Source organism: Narcine bancroftii, chromosome 5 (assembly GCF_036971445.1).
Source record: "Narcine bancroftii isolate sNarBan1 chromosome 5, sNarBan1.hap1, whole genome shotgun sequence".
Lineage (NCBI taxonomy): Eukaryota > Metazoa > Chordata > Chondrichthyes > Torpediniformes > Narcinidae > Narcine > Narcine bancroftii.
The window spans coordinates 152,033,634-152,049,061 of NC_091473.1; the positions used below are offsets into that span (position 1 = coordinate 152,033,634).

At 49.4% G+C, this 15,428-nt stretch overlaps 1 protein-coding gene across 1 annotated transcript in view; it reads right to left on the reverse strand.

Moving 5' to 3' along the window:
* Positions 1–15,428, reverse strand: part of znhit6 (zinc finger HIT-type containing 6) — a 50,608-nt gene that overhangs the window by 11,236 nt on the left and 23,944 nt on the right. The window contains exons 6-8 of the mRNA XM_069936375.1: positions 11,893–11,961; positions 10,654–10,734; positions 9,662–9,742 (exon numbers count right to left, since the gene is read on the reverse strand). Of these exons, the coding sequence (XP_069792476.1) occupies positions 9,662–9,742; positions 10,654–10,734; positions 11,893–11,961 (231 nt within the window). The remainder of the gene's footprint in view (positions 1–9,661; positions 9,743–10,653; positions 10,735–11,892; positions 11,962–15,428) is intronic.

Consider the following 15,428-nt stretch of genomic DNA (forward strand, 5'->3'; position numbering starts at 1 on the left):
AGGGACTAGCCCTGAGGGCCAACTGGGCCAGCATGGACAAGTTGGGCAGAAGGCCCTGTTCTGTGCCGCCTGCCTCCCTAACTTGCACATCCTCATGAACCTTCTCTGCACACCCCCCACCTCGATCACACCCTTCCTGAGCACGGTTCCTCCCACCAACGAACAACTCAAGCCATGCGTGGAGATGGCAGGGGGAAGAAGTTAATTTCAAGATTCAATTTTTTTGTCATGTAATAAAATCAGTGCATTATAGCACAGATTTGTTTTCATCTGCCGTAAGGCAGATTCACCTTCAGCAGAAATTGCCTGAAGCGCCTCTTATAGTCAGAAAAAGAGAATTAAAAGAGAATCCCCTCAGAGACACCGATGGATTCACCTCCCGCAGTAACACTGAGTCCAGACCAAACTGACAGCCCGAGCTCCAAATCTGAACCTCGAACACAATCAGGAACCCTATAGTGCCCTCGGCTCCCTCTCTCATTCCGGTTCGCCTTCAGCCAGTCTCGAGCTGTCTCCAGCAGCCCTGTGTGAATCCCTCAACTGCAGTCGCCGGCAACTCGGATCCTGTGTGGGTTCCTCGCCTCGAGTCACTAACAGCCCCGCTGCCTGTGTGTTCTTCAGCCTCACTGGTTGGCCACCATGGTCGTCTCCTCTACCTCTCCTTCTCAGACGGTAGTGGTGGGGTGGGGGTGGTCTCTCTGTTTACTAGTGCCCTGGGCCAGTCTGCTCCCCCGTTCGGTCAGATTCACACCCCCCCCCACCCCCCACCATCCCCTAGTCCAGCAGGACACAAGCAGGCAGGGACAGTAGAAGTGATGATTAATCCCTGGCTCTCACCCACATCCAGTAGAAAATCACAGTTCAACGAGGTCACGCCCAGGAAACACACGTCAGCAATCCCCTCCTCGACCTTGCCTCACCACCCTGAACATCTGCTCTGAATATTCCTAGGCTGATAACTGCAAGCTGTGATGAGATTGACTCTGGGCCCAAGTGTCAATGACTCACACTCCAGCAATGAGATCACGGCAACACTGAATACCAACCATGTCCCTGCTCTCATGCAACAGGAACGTGCAGATGAACAACATCCTTTGAGGGGAGCCAAGAGGACATGTCACAGAGAGTGGAATAGTTTACTGCGAAAGTTGAAAGGAGGTTCACCAGTTTATACAGTGATTAGCCAGGGTTACAGGCTTAGAATGACTGGTGAATGGAGCTTAATCCGGACTAGTACACAGAACATTACAGCACATAACAGGCCCTTCGGCCCACGATGTTGTTCCGATAGTAACTTACTCACCAATCTAAACCTTCCCTCCCTCACACCTATAAACTATTTTTCTTGCATCCAAGCGTCTGTCCAAGAATCATACAACATTACAGCACAGAAACAGGCCCCTTCGGCCCTTCTAGTCTGTGCCAAGCAGTTGTTTAGCCAAGTCCCACTGACCTGCAGCCAGTCTAAATCCCTTCCTTCCTCTCCCATCCATGTACCTGACCAAATTAAGCCTGCATTCACCACCTCAGCTGGCAGCTCATTCCACACCCCCACCACTCTCTGTGTGAAGAAGTTCCCCCTAAACTTTTCCCCTTTCACCCTTAACCCATGCCTGGTTTGTATCTCACCCACCCTCAGTGGAAAAAGCCGACCTACATTTACTCTGTCCCCCTAATAATTTTAAATACCTCGATCAAATCTCCCCTCATTCTTCTACGCTCCAGGGAATAAAGTCCTAACCTGTTTAACCTTTCCCTGTAACTCAGTTCCTGAAGTCTGGGCAACATCCGAGTAAATCATCTCTGCTCTCTTTCTATCTTATTGATATCTTTCCATCTTATTGATATCTTTCCTGTAGTTTGAGGACCAAAATTGCACACAATCCTCCAAATTTGGCCTCACAATTTTCCCAACTCCTATACTAAGAGACTTTTGAATGTCCCTATTTTTCCATCCTCCACCACCACCCCAGGCAAGGCATTCCAGGCACCTACCCCTCTCTGCGTAAAAAAACTTACCCCTGACATCTTCCTTAAACTTTCCTCCCCTCACCTTAAACAGACGTATTTGTAATTGTTGTCCTGGGAAAAAGGCATTTGGCTGTCCTCCCAATCTCTGCCTCTCAGAATCATACAGACATCTATTAAGTCACCTATCATTCTTCTTCGCACCAAAGAGAAAACCCCAAGCTCTGCCTCAGGAAACACATTCTCTAATCCAGGCAACATCCTGGTAAATCTCCTCCGAGCCCTCTCTAAATCTTCCACATCCTTCCTGTAATGAGGCGACCAGAACTGAACACAATACTCCATGTGGTCTAACCAGTTTTATCGAGCTGCATTCTGAGCTCAACTCTTGAATTCAATCCCCTCATTAATAAAGGCCAGGGTCTTTCTTTGGCTTGGCTTCGCGGACGAAGATTTATGGAGGGGGTAAAAAGTCCACGTCAGCTGCAGGCTCGTTTGTGGCTGACAAGTCCGATGCGGGACAGGCAGACACGATTGCAGCGGTTGCAAGGGAAAATTGGTTGGTTGGGGTTGGGTGTTGGGTTTTTCCTCCTTTGCCTTTTGTCAGTGAGGTGGGCTCTGCGGTCTTCTTCAAAGGAGGTTGCTGCCCGCCAAACTGTGAGGCACCAAGATGCACGGTTTGAGGCGTTATCAGCCCACTGGCGGTGGTCAATGTGGCAGGCACCAAGAGATTTCTTTAGGCAGTCCTTGTACCTTTTCTTTGGTGCACCTCTGTCACGGTGGCCAGTGGAGAGCTCGCCATATAACACGATCTTGGGAAGGCGATGGTCCTCCATTCTGGAGACGTGACCCATCCAGCGCAGCTGGATCTTCAGCAGCGTGGACTCGATGCTGTCGACCTCTGCCATCTCGAGTACTTCGACGTTAGGGGTGTAAGTGCTCCAATGGATGTTGAGGATGGAGCGGAGACAACGCTGGTGGAAGCGTTCTAGGAGCCGTAGGTGGTGCCGGTAGAGGACCCATGATTCGGAGCCGAACAGGAGTGTGGGTATGACAACGGCTCTGTATACGCTTATCTTTGTGAGGTTTTTCAGTTGGTTGTTTTTCCAGACTCTTTTGTGTAGTCTTCCAAAGGCGCTATTTGCCTTGGCGAGTCTGTTGTCTATCTCATTGTCGATCCTTGCATCTGATGAAATGGTACAGCCGAGATAGGTAAACTGGTTGACCGTTTTGAGGCCAGGGTACCATGAGCCTTTTTAACTTCTTTATCAACCTAAGCGTTGATCTTGAGAGATCTATAGATTGGGACCCACGGTCTCTCTGGTCTTCCACACTATTAAGAATCCTCCCATTAACCCCGTACTCCGCCTTCAAGTTCAACCTTACAAAATGCAATTTTTCACAAGTCTGCGCTGCTGCACTTTGGGAGGTAAAATGTAAGAGGAACGTTGGGAGCAAATGGCAGGACTCTTACAAGAATTGATGCGCAGAGGGATCTGAGGGTCCAGGTCCACAGCTCGTTGAAAGTGGCCACACAAGTAGATGGGGAGGTAAAGGTGGGGTGTGGATGCTGGGCTTCACTGGGCAGGGCACTGAGAACGTTATAGTAAGGAGGCCACGTGGCAATGATAGAATCATAAGATACAGGAGAGGTAGACCATTTGGGCCACGGAGTCTGCTCCACCATTTCACTATAAGCTAATCCATTCTCCCACTCACCCCCACTCCCCTGCCTTCCCTCTTTGGTTCGGCCGCGCTTGGAATACTGCAATTCTGGTCGGCCCATTACAGGAAGGATGTGGAGGCTTTGGAAAATGATTGTCAGAATGTTGTCTGGGGATGAGCTATGGGGGGGGGGGGAATGTTGGACAAACGAGGAAGGATCATCGGAGGCTGAGGGAAGACCTGGTGGAGGTTTATAACGTCACGAGAGATGTCCAACAGACAGATTGTTAGTCTGTTTCCTAAGAGGCTTTACTGTGAGAGGAGAGCATGACATTGGTGCCATGCTGTTACAGCGTCAGTCATCATGACTGTGGTTCGAATCTATGTTGTCTGTCAGGAGTTTGTGTTAGTGTTCCCCGGGGACATTGGTTTCCTGCCACCCTTCAAAACACACTGGGGTTGTAGGTCAATTGGGTGTAATTGGGCGGGACGGGCTCGTGGGCTGGAATGGCCGGTTACAGTGCTGTATGTCTAAATTTAATTATACACAGAGTGGTGGGTGCCTAGAATGGGCTGCCTCCTGGGAGAAGATACAACAGCAACATTTTGGAGGCATTGAGACCGACACATGAAAAGACAGGGAGTTTCTGTATCCCGGCAACGTGCAGGCAGGCAGGGATTGGTGTCATGGTCACTGCCAGTGACTGGTGGTCCGCAGGATCTGTTCCTGAGCCAAATTGGTCTCTAACAAGGCATTTCTCCTTGGTCCTCACCCCATCACCTGATTCCCACAAGATGTAAGAGCAGAAGTGGGCTAATTGGCCCATTGGGTCTTCTCCTCATTTCAATACGAGTTGATCCTTATCACTCCCCCACTCCCCGTAACCCTTGATGCCCTGACTAATCAAATACCTGTCAATCTCTGCATTAAGTACACCTAACAACCTCGCTTCCCCAGCAACAAGTTCTACAAACTCACGACCCTCTGGATAAATAAATTTCTCTGCATCTCTGTTTTAAATTGAAGCCCCTTTATCCTGAAGTTGTGGCCTCTTGTCCTAGATTCCCCGACCATGGGAAACATCCTGGCCACATCTAGTCTGTCCAGGCCTTACAGTATTCAAAATGACTCTATGAGCTCCCCCTCATCCTTCTGTTCTCCAACGAGTTCAGTCCAAGAGCCGACAAATGTTCCTCATATAATAACCCTTTCATTCCTGGGCTCAATCTAGTAAATCTTCTCTGAACCCTCTTCAACACCAGGACATCCTTTCTCAAATAAGCAGCCCAAAACGGTACCCCGTTTTCCAAGTGAGGCCTCACCAGTGTCTTATGAAGCTCCAACATCACATCCCTGCTCTTGTATCCTGTCCCTCTGGATATGACGCCAACATTGCCTTCGCCTTCTTCACTACCGACTCATCCTGGACGTTAACCTTTAGGGTTCTCTGCACGAGGATCCCAAGTCCCTTTGCACCTCTGAATTTTGAATTTTCTCCCCATCCAAATAATAAGTTGGCCCTTTGATTCCTTCAATCAAAGTGCACAACCGTACACTTTCTCCAACGTTGGATTTCTCCAACAGTTTTGGAACCTTTAGATGAGACTGTTCACCACCAGTACCAGCCCCTTGTGAAATTTTAAACCTCAGCCCAGCAGAGAAATGTATCCAGGGGGTCACATTGGGGTTTGTCGCATGTACAGATTTCCCCCCACCCACCCGTGCCCCACCCCCACCCACATCCTTCTGTAAAAACATCAAGTGCTGGGCAGGGCAGGCGGTGTCCGTGGAGTCGGTCGCCTGGCCCGTCGAGTCTGCTCCGCCATTCAGTGAGATCACGGCTGATCTGGCTGTGGACTCAGCTCCTCCTTCCCACCCTGTCAAACCCAGGCCACCTGCAAATTGGAGAAGCAACACCTAATATTTCATCGGTCGCCTCTCCAGTAATAACGTTGGCCTCTCCGGTTTCCGCTAGCCCTCTTCCTGTTCTCCCCCTCCCTGTCTTCTCTCCTCCAGCTCTCCACCCCCTTCCCTCTCCATTCACAGAACCATCCCTCTTTCCCCCATTTGCTGGTGTCCACTCCCTCCCTCCTCCACCTATTACCTCCTGCCTGGGAGACCGTGCTCCTCCCCCCACCCCTCCCCCAATCTGATGAAGGGCTCCAGCCCGAAACGTTGGTTATTTATCTTTATCTTTGCTGTATAAAGGCCACTGTCTGACCTGCTGAGTTTAAATTTAAATCTTTAAATGAAGATGTACAGCTCGGTAACAGGCCCTTCTGGCCCAAGAGTCCATTTTGCCCAATTAACCTACAACCCCACTGTACGCTCCACAGCTCCCGGGAAAACCCACGCAGACACGGGGAGATCGTGCAAATTCCTTACAGACAGCGCCGGATTCGATCACTGGTGCTGTAACAGTGTTGCGCTAACCACCTCGCCGACCATGCTGCCGTTTTACTGCCATTCAGTTTGTTCCATAGACGCTGCCTGATCTGCTGAGTGTTTCCAGCACTTTCTTTATTTCAGAATCTCAGCATGTGCAGCTCCACACAACCCTAATCCCATCAATTTCCCCCAGATTCTCCCCCTCACCCACGCACTAAGGGCAAAACCACCAACCCGCACTTCTGTGGGAAGTGGAAGGAAACTGGCGCCCCCGAGGGAAACACACGTGATCGCAAGGAGAACATGAAAACTCCACGCAGACAGCGCCCGAGGTTGGGATTCATCCTGGGCCCCTGGAGCTGGTACGCAGTGGTTCTACGTGTTGCATCATTGGGGCTGCTAAGTGTGTCTGGTCACAATCTATAAAGGGTTTAAGTAAACTCAGAGAAATGGCAGCACTGCTGCGGTGTGGACCCATGGAGAGTGGGGAGCAGAGACACAGGGCTACCCTGCAGGGTCCAAACGCCCAGTTATACTGCTGATGGCTCTCTGCAGGCTCTAAATGGCCATTGAAGGAGCTGATGGTGTTTTATTTTAAATCGTACGACCACAGAGTCTGCACCCAAGGTGACGGTCCCTGGTTTCGGCAATGTCCAAGAGGGGATTGGGGAATTTGTGCAAGCAGAAGAGTGGCGGAGGGACAAGAAAACAGGAACAAACTCCCCCAAAGGAGATGATCACGGTGGCGGACCAACGAGGGGCTCTGTGGCTGAAAGATACACGTAGACTGCGTACTGCTGGCGACTTTAGGTCAAAGGACTCACACTGGGCTGCGGGCTCATGGGAACTAGGAATTGGAAACAGTACTCGAGAGGTGATGAGGGCAAGAAGGGCTCCCAAAGGGCCTTCAGGCACTGACAGCTTCCTCATCACGTTGGAGGTTTGGATCTGGAGCTCGGGCTGCCAATAGCTTGAACTGAACAGGTGCCGGAGGCTGCGGGAGGGCTGGAGGCGAATCCACGGACACTCAAGTGACTCTGAAGGGTTTCGCTTTTGGTTTCTCTTTCTCCGACCGTAAAATGCACTGGACGAATCTTTCTCTGACTATTGCATTTCCGTATTAGTACACGACAATATATAGTATCTGATCACAGAAATTGGTCTAAGATGGAGGTCTCCAAATGGTCCATAGCAAATTCTGGGAGTTAATATAACTATCCAAGGGGTCGATAAATGCCGGAGGGCTGATCGAACTTTTAGGGTCGAAAGAAACGTAGACCCGAGGTCCCCGCTCCTGCCACAAGCCCAAGGCGACTTCTTTCATGCGGATGGCACTGCACCCGATGTTGAGAATGGGGTCGCCATCGCTAAAGACTTGGACCCAGCTCCGTTTGGCATCTTTCCAGCCAGAAGCAAAGGTTTTTTTTTAAACTTTTATTGCAATCTCTTGCTTATTGAAAAGCCTTAACTTTATTTTCCAAGTATGTAACAAAATTCTACTTAATTATTATTATTTATCTATCTCTTTATTTATTTGCTTTGTACATTCCTTGCGGTCTGTGAGGGATCAAGGATTAATGAAGGGGTTGATGGTCAAGAAAGTTTGGGATGGGGGTCGCTGTTCTAAATTCGAAGCTGAGGGATTGAGTTCCTCGGCTTGCTGGGGCCCTCTCCTGGTTCCCAGCTTGTAACTGCAGAAAGGAGCTCAAATCTCTTACAATTAGGAGTGTCCAAGACATGGTAAACAGTCCACCCACCGAAACACCAGCTTCTACTGCCACCGTGACCTCTGGTGACCTCACTGAAGCAGGAGGCTTTGAAAATAGATGACCACAAACGAAAAGGCAAAATTGAGATTGCAGATGTTGGAATTGGCAACAAGACACCATGTGCTGGAGGAGCCCAGCAGGTTGAGCAGCATCCGCAGGAGGGAAAGAGCGGTTGCCGTTTCGGGTCGGACCCCCTTCCTCAGGACGAGAAAGGAAAATGACGTTGGCAGATCCAGTGGGATTCCAATGTGGTTCCACAGGGTAAAGGTTCAAGGAGGAAATGGATCAGGAGAATTTGTCTGTTTCCTTTGCACTGCACCCCCTCTCCCAATGATCAGTCCGAGTTGTAAAGAACAGAAACAGGCCCTTCACCCCATCTAGTTCATGCTACTTGAATTAGTTTCCATTTCCCTGAATTTGGCCCATATCCCTCTAAAGCTTTCCTGTGTATGTACCTGTCTTAAATGCTGCAAATGTCCCCACCTCCACTGACAGCCCGTTCCATGCACCCACCACCCTCTGTGTGAGAATTTACCCCTCAGATCTCTTTCAAATCTTTCCCCTCTCACCTGTGCCTTCTGGTTTTAGACCCCCTGACCCTGGGGAAAAGACTGTGAGCTTCCACCGTTTTCCATGCCCCTTGTGATTTTATAAGCCTTGAAGTATTCTCGACCACTGTTGCTGTGAGAGTTATAGTAATCCAATGTGGAAATAGGCCCCTCAGCCCAACTGGACCAAGTCTCCCACCCACACTCGTCCCACCTGTCTATGTTTGGCCCATATTCCTCTAAACTTATCCTATTCATAGAACCATCCAACTTTTTTCTTAAACTTTGCAGTAGTCGCTGCCTCAACCCCCTCCTCTGGCAGCCCGTTCCACACACCCACCACCCTCTGTGTAAAACAGTTACCCCTCAGGTTCCTGTTAAATCTCTCCCCCTCCATCACATTAACACTCTGTCCTCTGGTTACCGTTTCCCCTCCTCTGGGCAAAAGACTTCCTGCCTTCACCTGATCTGTTCCTCTTGTGATGTTGTCCACCTCTGTGAGATCATCCCTCATCCTCCTGCGCTCCAGGGAATAAAGCCCTGTCCAGCTCCACCTCTCCCTGTCGCTCAGGCCCCTGAGTCCTGGCAACATACTCGTAAACCTTCTCTGGCCCCTCTCCGGCTCGACACCATTGAGGATTGAGGAGTTAGTTGTACATCTAACCCAAAGGCTTTTCAACAGGACGTCAGTGGTCTCCCTGCAGGAACTGGTTACACAAACACAAGCCTTCGCTCTGTCCGCACCGGTGACAAGGACCTCCCGGTGGCCAACCATTTCAGTATATCTGCCCAGGGAAGAACAACACCTGATTTCCTGTCTGGGCACTCTCCATCTGGATGGCATTAACCTCAGCTTCTCCGGTTTCCGCAAGCCTGCTCTTCCTTCCCCTCCCCCCCACTCCCTTCCCCCCGTCTCCTTTCCTCCAGCTCTTCACCCACTTCCCTCCCTATTCACAGAGCCATCCCCCCTCTCCCTGTTCGCTGCTGTGCCCTCCCTCCCTTCTCCACCTGCCTGTGGGACTGTGCTCCTCCCCCCACCATTTTGTTCGGACGCCTGATAGCATTTTTCCAGATCTTGCTGAAGGGCTCAAGCCTAAAACCTCGGTTCTGCATCTTCACCGTTGCTAATATAAAGGACACTGTTTGACCTGTGGAGTTTCTCCAGCTTTTTGTGTTTTTACTTCCACCGCGTGTCTGCAGAATTTTGTTTCACTCCTTATTTTAACCACAGCCAGTTAATTTGAACAGGACCCAGTAGAGAGAAAGCTTGGGCAGGGGAACTCTTCGAACTCAGTGGGATGGTGAGGGCTTCCCCTCCCTACCTGATGGAACAGCAGGCCCGGCCCTCCACTTTCAGAAAGATGCACACTTGCTCAAGAGATGCCAGGGCGTAAACCTTCAACCTGCAGGGACACTGGTGTTAATGTTCCAACAGTACAATGTCTACACAAGAACCCAGGATTAAAACAGGAGCATCAGTGAGGTCACTGGAGGAGGGTGTGATGCCACGGGATTGGCGGGTTGCAAACATGGTTCCGCTATTTAAAAAGGGCGCAACTATAGGCCAGTAAGTTTGACATCAGTGGTGGGGAAACTAATGGAAGGAATTCTTAAGGATAATATGTATAAATATCTGGAAAGGCAGGGATTGATCAGGGACACCCAACATAGATTTGTGAGGGGAAAGTCATGTTTGACGAATCTTGCTGAATTTTTTTGAAGAGGTGACCAGAAAGGTTGATGAGGGTAGAGCAGCTGATGAGATCTATTTGGATTTTAGTAAGGCTTTCGATAAGGTTCTACATGAAAGGTTAGTGAGGAAGGTTCAGTCTCTAGGGATTAATATAGAGATAGTCAGATGGGTTCCTAGAAGATAGGCACCAGAGAGTCAGGATGGACAACTGTCTGTCAGGATGGAGGCCAGTGACGAGCGGTGTGCCTCAGGGATCGGTGTTGGGGCCTTTGTTGTTCGTCATTTACATTAATGATTTGGATGGTGGTAAATTGGATGAGTAAATAAGCGGAGATACAAAAATAGGGTTTTCATGGACTACAGAAGGATTTGGACTGTTTGGAAAGGTTGGCTTAAAGAAAAATAGAGAGTTATGGATGTAAGGTGTGGAAGGGTTAGACTGTTGAATAGGTTTACATGGATCAGCACCTCCACATGGGCCTGGATTATGCTGGAATTTTCTACGACTCACAGATCCTTGATCCTGCCATCATTTGGTAATTGGTGATGGAAGAACACTGCTGCTGAGGTGCAGTGGGGGATTACGGTGGACAAGCGCGGTACGAAAGGATTTGTACGTACTTCTGCCGGATGATTGGGTCGGATTCCAGGGGGTTCACATATCTCCTCAGCACCTCTCCCACCGTCTTGCTGTCGGGAACCCTAGGCACAGGAAACAAGCTTCAATCTTTTTATCACACGGACAGACAGCAGGCCACTCCCGTCCTCTACCCCATGCCGGTTACTGGCAGATAATCACACGGCACGGAGACAGGCCCTTCAGCACACCCAGTCCGTGCTGACAGCATCCACCCATTTACACCGATCCCATTCTATCCATCCCACATTCCCACCAACCAACCTCCCCCATCTCTCAACCACACACTGGGGATAAATTAATCGATCTTGGACCTTGAATAGTTCATTGCCAACCAAGCTGTCTACCTGGGCTAGTCCCGTCTGCCTGTGTCCAGCCCACGTCCCTCAAAAGCAGTGGTTCACCCCTTAAGTAGTTCCTTACTAACCACAGGGCACCGATGGCATCCTGTCACACAGATGTTCTGTGATTAGGTAACGGTGTACGTGAGCGGAGATAAAAGGTTGAGAACCACTGCTCTAAACCTTCCCTGTGTAGCTATCCCCAACATTGGAGATGTCCCCACCTCCACTAATTCCTCTAGCAAATCAATTCACGCACGCACGCACATAAGAAATAGACCATCCGGCCCGTTGAACCTTCTCCACCATTCAACAAGGCCACAGTAGATCTGGCTGTGAACTCAGCTCCACTTGTTCCCCAGAACCCTTAATTTCCCAATTATTCAAAAATCTGTCCAGCCATGTCTTAACCTCAAAGAGGTCGGCTCCACTGCTTCTATGGGCGGAGAATTCCACAGATTCGCCACCATCTGGGAAAAGCAGTTCCCCCTCATCTCCATCCTAAATTTACTCCCCTGGATCTTGATGCTACGTCCCCTCATTCTCGTCTCACCTGCCAGTGGAAACAACCTCCCTGCTTCTGTCTTTTCTTTTCCTTTCATCAGTTTGTACGTCTCTACGAGTTTTAAAAACATTTTATAAGACTACTCTAAAGCCAGGGGGAGACCTGGGAAACAATGGGCATTGGGTGAATGCAGTCGAGGTCTTCAATGAATGTTTCTCACTTGTCTTCACAAACGAGAAGACTGTGGTCGAAGATTAACACAAGAAGGCAGATGATGGAATTCCAAAATAAAGATTGTAAGAGCTGGAAACACTCGGCAGGCCGGGCAGCATCTGTGGGGGCTTCAACCTTCTTCCCTTGAAGCAGCTTTCACTCACCTCTTCTCTGTGTATGTGATGCAGCTCTGAGGAAAGGCCAGTTTCAAATGCCAATAAAACTTTTGCTCCCTATAAAAAGACCAGAGATTGTGAGTCAAGCCTCCCTCAAATGTCCAATCAACTCCACATAGAACCAGAGAACATTACAGCACAGAAACAGGCCCCTTCAGCCCTTCTAGTCTGTGCTGAAGTAAAACATGAAAGTCTGCAGACACCGTGGTTGAAGTAAAAGCACAAAATACTGGAGAAACTCAGCAGGTCAAACAGTGTCCTTTATTTAGCAGAGATAAGATAAAGAACCACCTTTAGCCCTTAATCAAGGTATGGAAAAATGGTGGGGGGGAGGAGTGCAGTCCCAAAGGCAGAGGGAAACGAGAAGCGAGCAAGAGGAAAGGAGACAAGGGAAGAAGGGAGGGTTCTAACTAAGTGTGAGAACCAGTTCTGGTTCCTAATGAAGAGTGATCGTTCGATGTTAAATCCTTGGACCCCACAACCGAACAGCTGACCTGCCAGAACCAGTAGAAGCACACAGAAACGCTGGAGGAACTCAGCCAGTCTCGCAGCGTCCACAGGAGGTCGAGATATATCATCGACGTTTGGGGCCTGAGCCCTTCCTCAAGGTATAAGCAAAAACAAGAAGGAATCTGAATAAAGGCTGGGGAGAGAATGGGAAGACAAGTGAGAAACATTCATTGAAGACCTCGACTGCATTCACCCAATGCCCATTGTTTCCCAGGTCTCCCCCTGGCTTTAGAGTAGTCTTATAAAATGTTTTTAAAACTCGTAGTAGACGAGTTTTCTAGTAGACCCATTGACCTGCATCCAGTCCACATCCCTCCATCCCTCTCCCATCCATGGACCTGTCCAAATTCTTTTTCAATGTTAAAATTGAGCCCACATTCAACTGGCAGCTCGTTCCACACCCCCACCACTCTCTGTGTGAAGAAATTCCCCCTAACTTTTCCCCTTTCACCCTTAACCCATGTCCTCTGGTTTGCATCTCACCCACCCTCAGTGGAAAAAGCCGACCTACATTTACTCTTGTCGATCCCCCTCATCATTTTAAATACCTCGATCAGATCTCCCCTCGTTCATTTACTCTCCAGGGAGTAAGGTCCGTACCTGTTTAACCTTTCCCTGGAACACTTGGATCATTCGTTCCTTCTCTTAAGTGAATTTGTCAAATGTATCCATTGGAGGAACCCGAATCCTCCAACCACTCCTCCCCCTGTCAGGCAGGAAGGTTGTGGGATTGATTCCCTCCCCAGGAGCACAGAAGACAGGCCTTTGATTCCAATACTGTGCTGAATCAAGGAAATGCCCAGACCCTCCCTGATCTCCGGCGAACATAAAGGCAGAATCTGCGTGCAAATTTCTGGAGGGCGTCCCTCTGATGTGGGATGGGGACTGTTTGACAGAGATTTATTTAAATTTTAAATGTAGACCTACAGCACGGTAATGGGCCATCTCAGCTCATGAGGCCGTGCCACCCAATTGACCTACAACCCCCCCCCTCGAAACCAGAGACCCAGGGAAAATACATGTAGACATGGGGGGGGGGGAATGAATCAACTTCTCACGATAAGGCTTGCCAGAAGTATTTTAACCCCGAGAGTGGTGGTGCCTGGAACGGGCTACCACGTGTAGTGAAACATGGAGGTGGGCAGTAGTATAAAAACAGAGATGCTGGAGGAAGTGAGCGGGTCTCACAGCGTCCACAAGAGGCGAAGGTGTTTGGGGCCTTAAGGTATGAGTAAAAAAAACTTTCCTCCCGTTCCCCTCACGGAGCCAAAATCTATTTTCACCGTTCAAATCATCATATCCAATGAGCACCTTTTGGCTGTTGATCTGGACTCCTCCCCTCCCATTCTCTCCCCAGCCTTTATTCAGATTCCTTCTTGTTTTTGCTTATACCTTGAGGAAGGGCTCAGGCCCCAAACGTCGATGATATATCTCGACCTCCTGTGGACGCTGCGAGACTGGCTGAGTTCCTCCAGCGTTTCTGTGTGCTTCTACTGGTTCTGGCAGGTCAGCTGTTCGGTTGTGGGGTCCAAGGATTTAACATCGAATGATCACTCTTCATTAGGAACCAGAACTGGTTCTCACACTTAGTTAGAACCCTCCCAACTTCTTCCCTTGTCTCCTTTCCTCTTGCTTGCTTCTCGTTTCCCTCTGCCTTTGGGACCGCACTCCTCCCCCCCACCATTTTTCCATACCTTGATTAAGGGCTAAAGGTGGTTCTTTATCTTATCTCTGCTAAATAAAGGACACTGTTTGACCTGCTGAGTTTCTCCAGTATTTTGTGCTTTTACTTCAACCACAGTGTCTGCAGACTTTCATGTTTTACTTCTGCATGGAGGTTGTTTTGTGAGCAGACCAGTCGACACCTCATACGTAGTACAAGGCGCTGGACAGAAGTGCAGAGATGCAGAGAGAGATCAGTCGGCATGGGGCAAGGACACCTTTGTTTTACCAGTGCTGGGTTCACTTAGGAGTCTGATGACAGCAGGTGCACAGCGCCTGGAGCCTACTCTCCCATTCAACAGGATAACGGCCTGAGCTCAGTCACCTTTCACAGGGAGACAGGCACGTGGTAACCAGGAATCAGGATCTGTGAGGACGAGCCCCAAAGGACAGCTCCCTGGTCCTGCTGGTGGTTGGGGGAGCCTGGGGGCACCGCTGGAATGGGCAAGAAGCAATGTGGCTGCGGAGCACAGAAGGTGAATCTGTGGACACTCAGTGTCTCTGAAGGGACTCTTTAGAGCCTAGAACTTTGGCCTCAATGGTGTGTCGACCCACATATTCTTTCCAAATAAGGAAGGAATATTTTGGAAAGAATTCCTTTCAAAAAGTTACATCTCTTTCTCTCATTGTTGGCACCACTGTGCCTTTGACTGCCTTTACATCAGGCCAAAGATAAACCACTTTTGTGTGTTATGTACACAACAATAAAAGGATCTAGAATCTATCGACCTCTGGCTCAAAAACATTCAAACTTTTGAGGACAATTCTCAAAATTAAATTTTAAATTTATAGCATGGTTACAGGCCATTTTGGCCCACAAATCTGAGCCGCCCAACTACACCCAATTGACCTACAACCCCCCGGTACGTTTCGAATGGTTTGAGCTCCAGGGGAAAACCCACGCAGACACAGGGAGAATGTACACACTCCTCACAGACAGCGTGGGATTCGAACCCCCGTCATGATCTCTGGACCTGTAACAGCGCTGCACTAACCGTGCTGCCCGACTGAGGAAAAGTTCTGCCTCCTCAACTTCTGGCCCCAACAGTGGTCCCTCTGCTGCCCCCTTCCAAATTACTCCCACATCCCCCTCCTGTGTGCCTGTCAGGATAAGATGCTTCGGCAATTTGCCTGGTCTGCAGAGGGAGAAGAAAAATGTTCCAGATGATTTCCGAAGAGTGTTGAAAGGAAAATTAGCCAAATCAGGGAAAGCCTTTGTGATTCTTGGACATGATATTTAAACTGCAGCTCGCTCTGGTGATGACGAGAGATTTGTCGAGCTCTGCGGACAG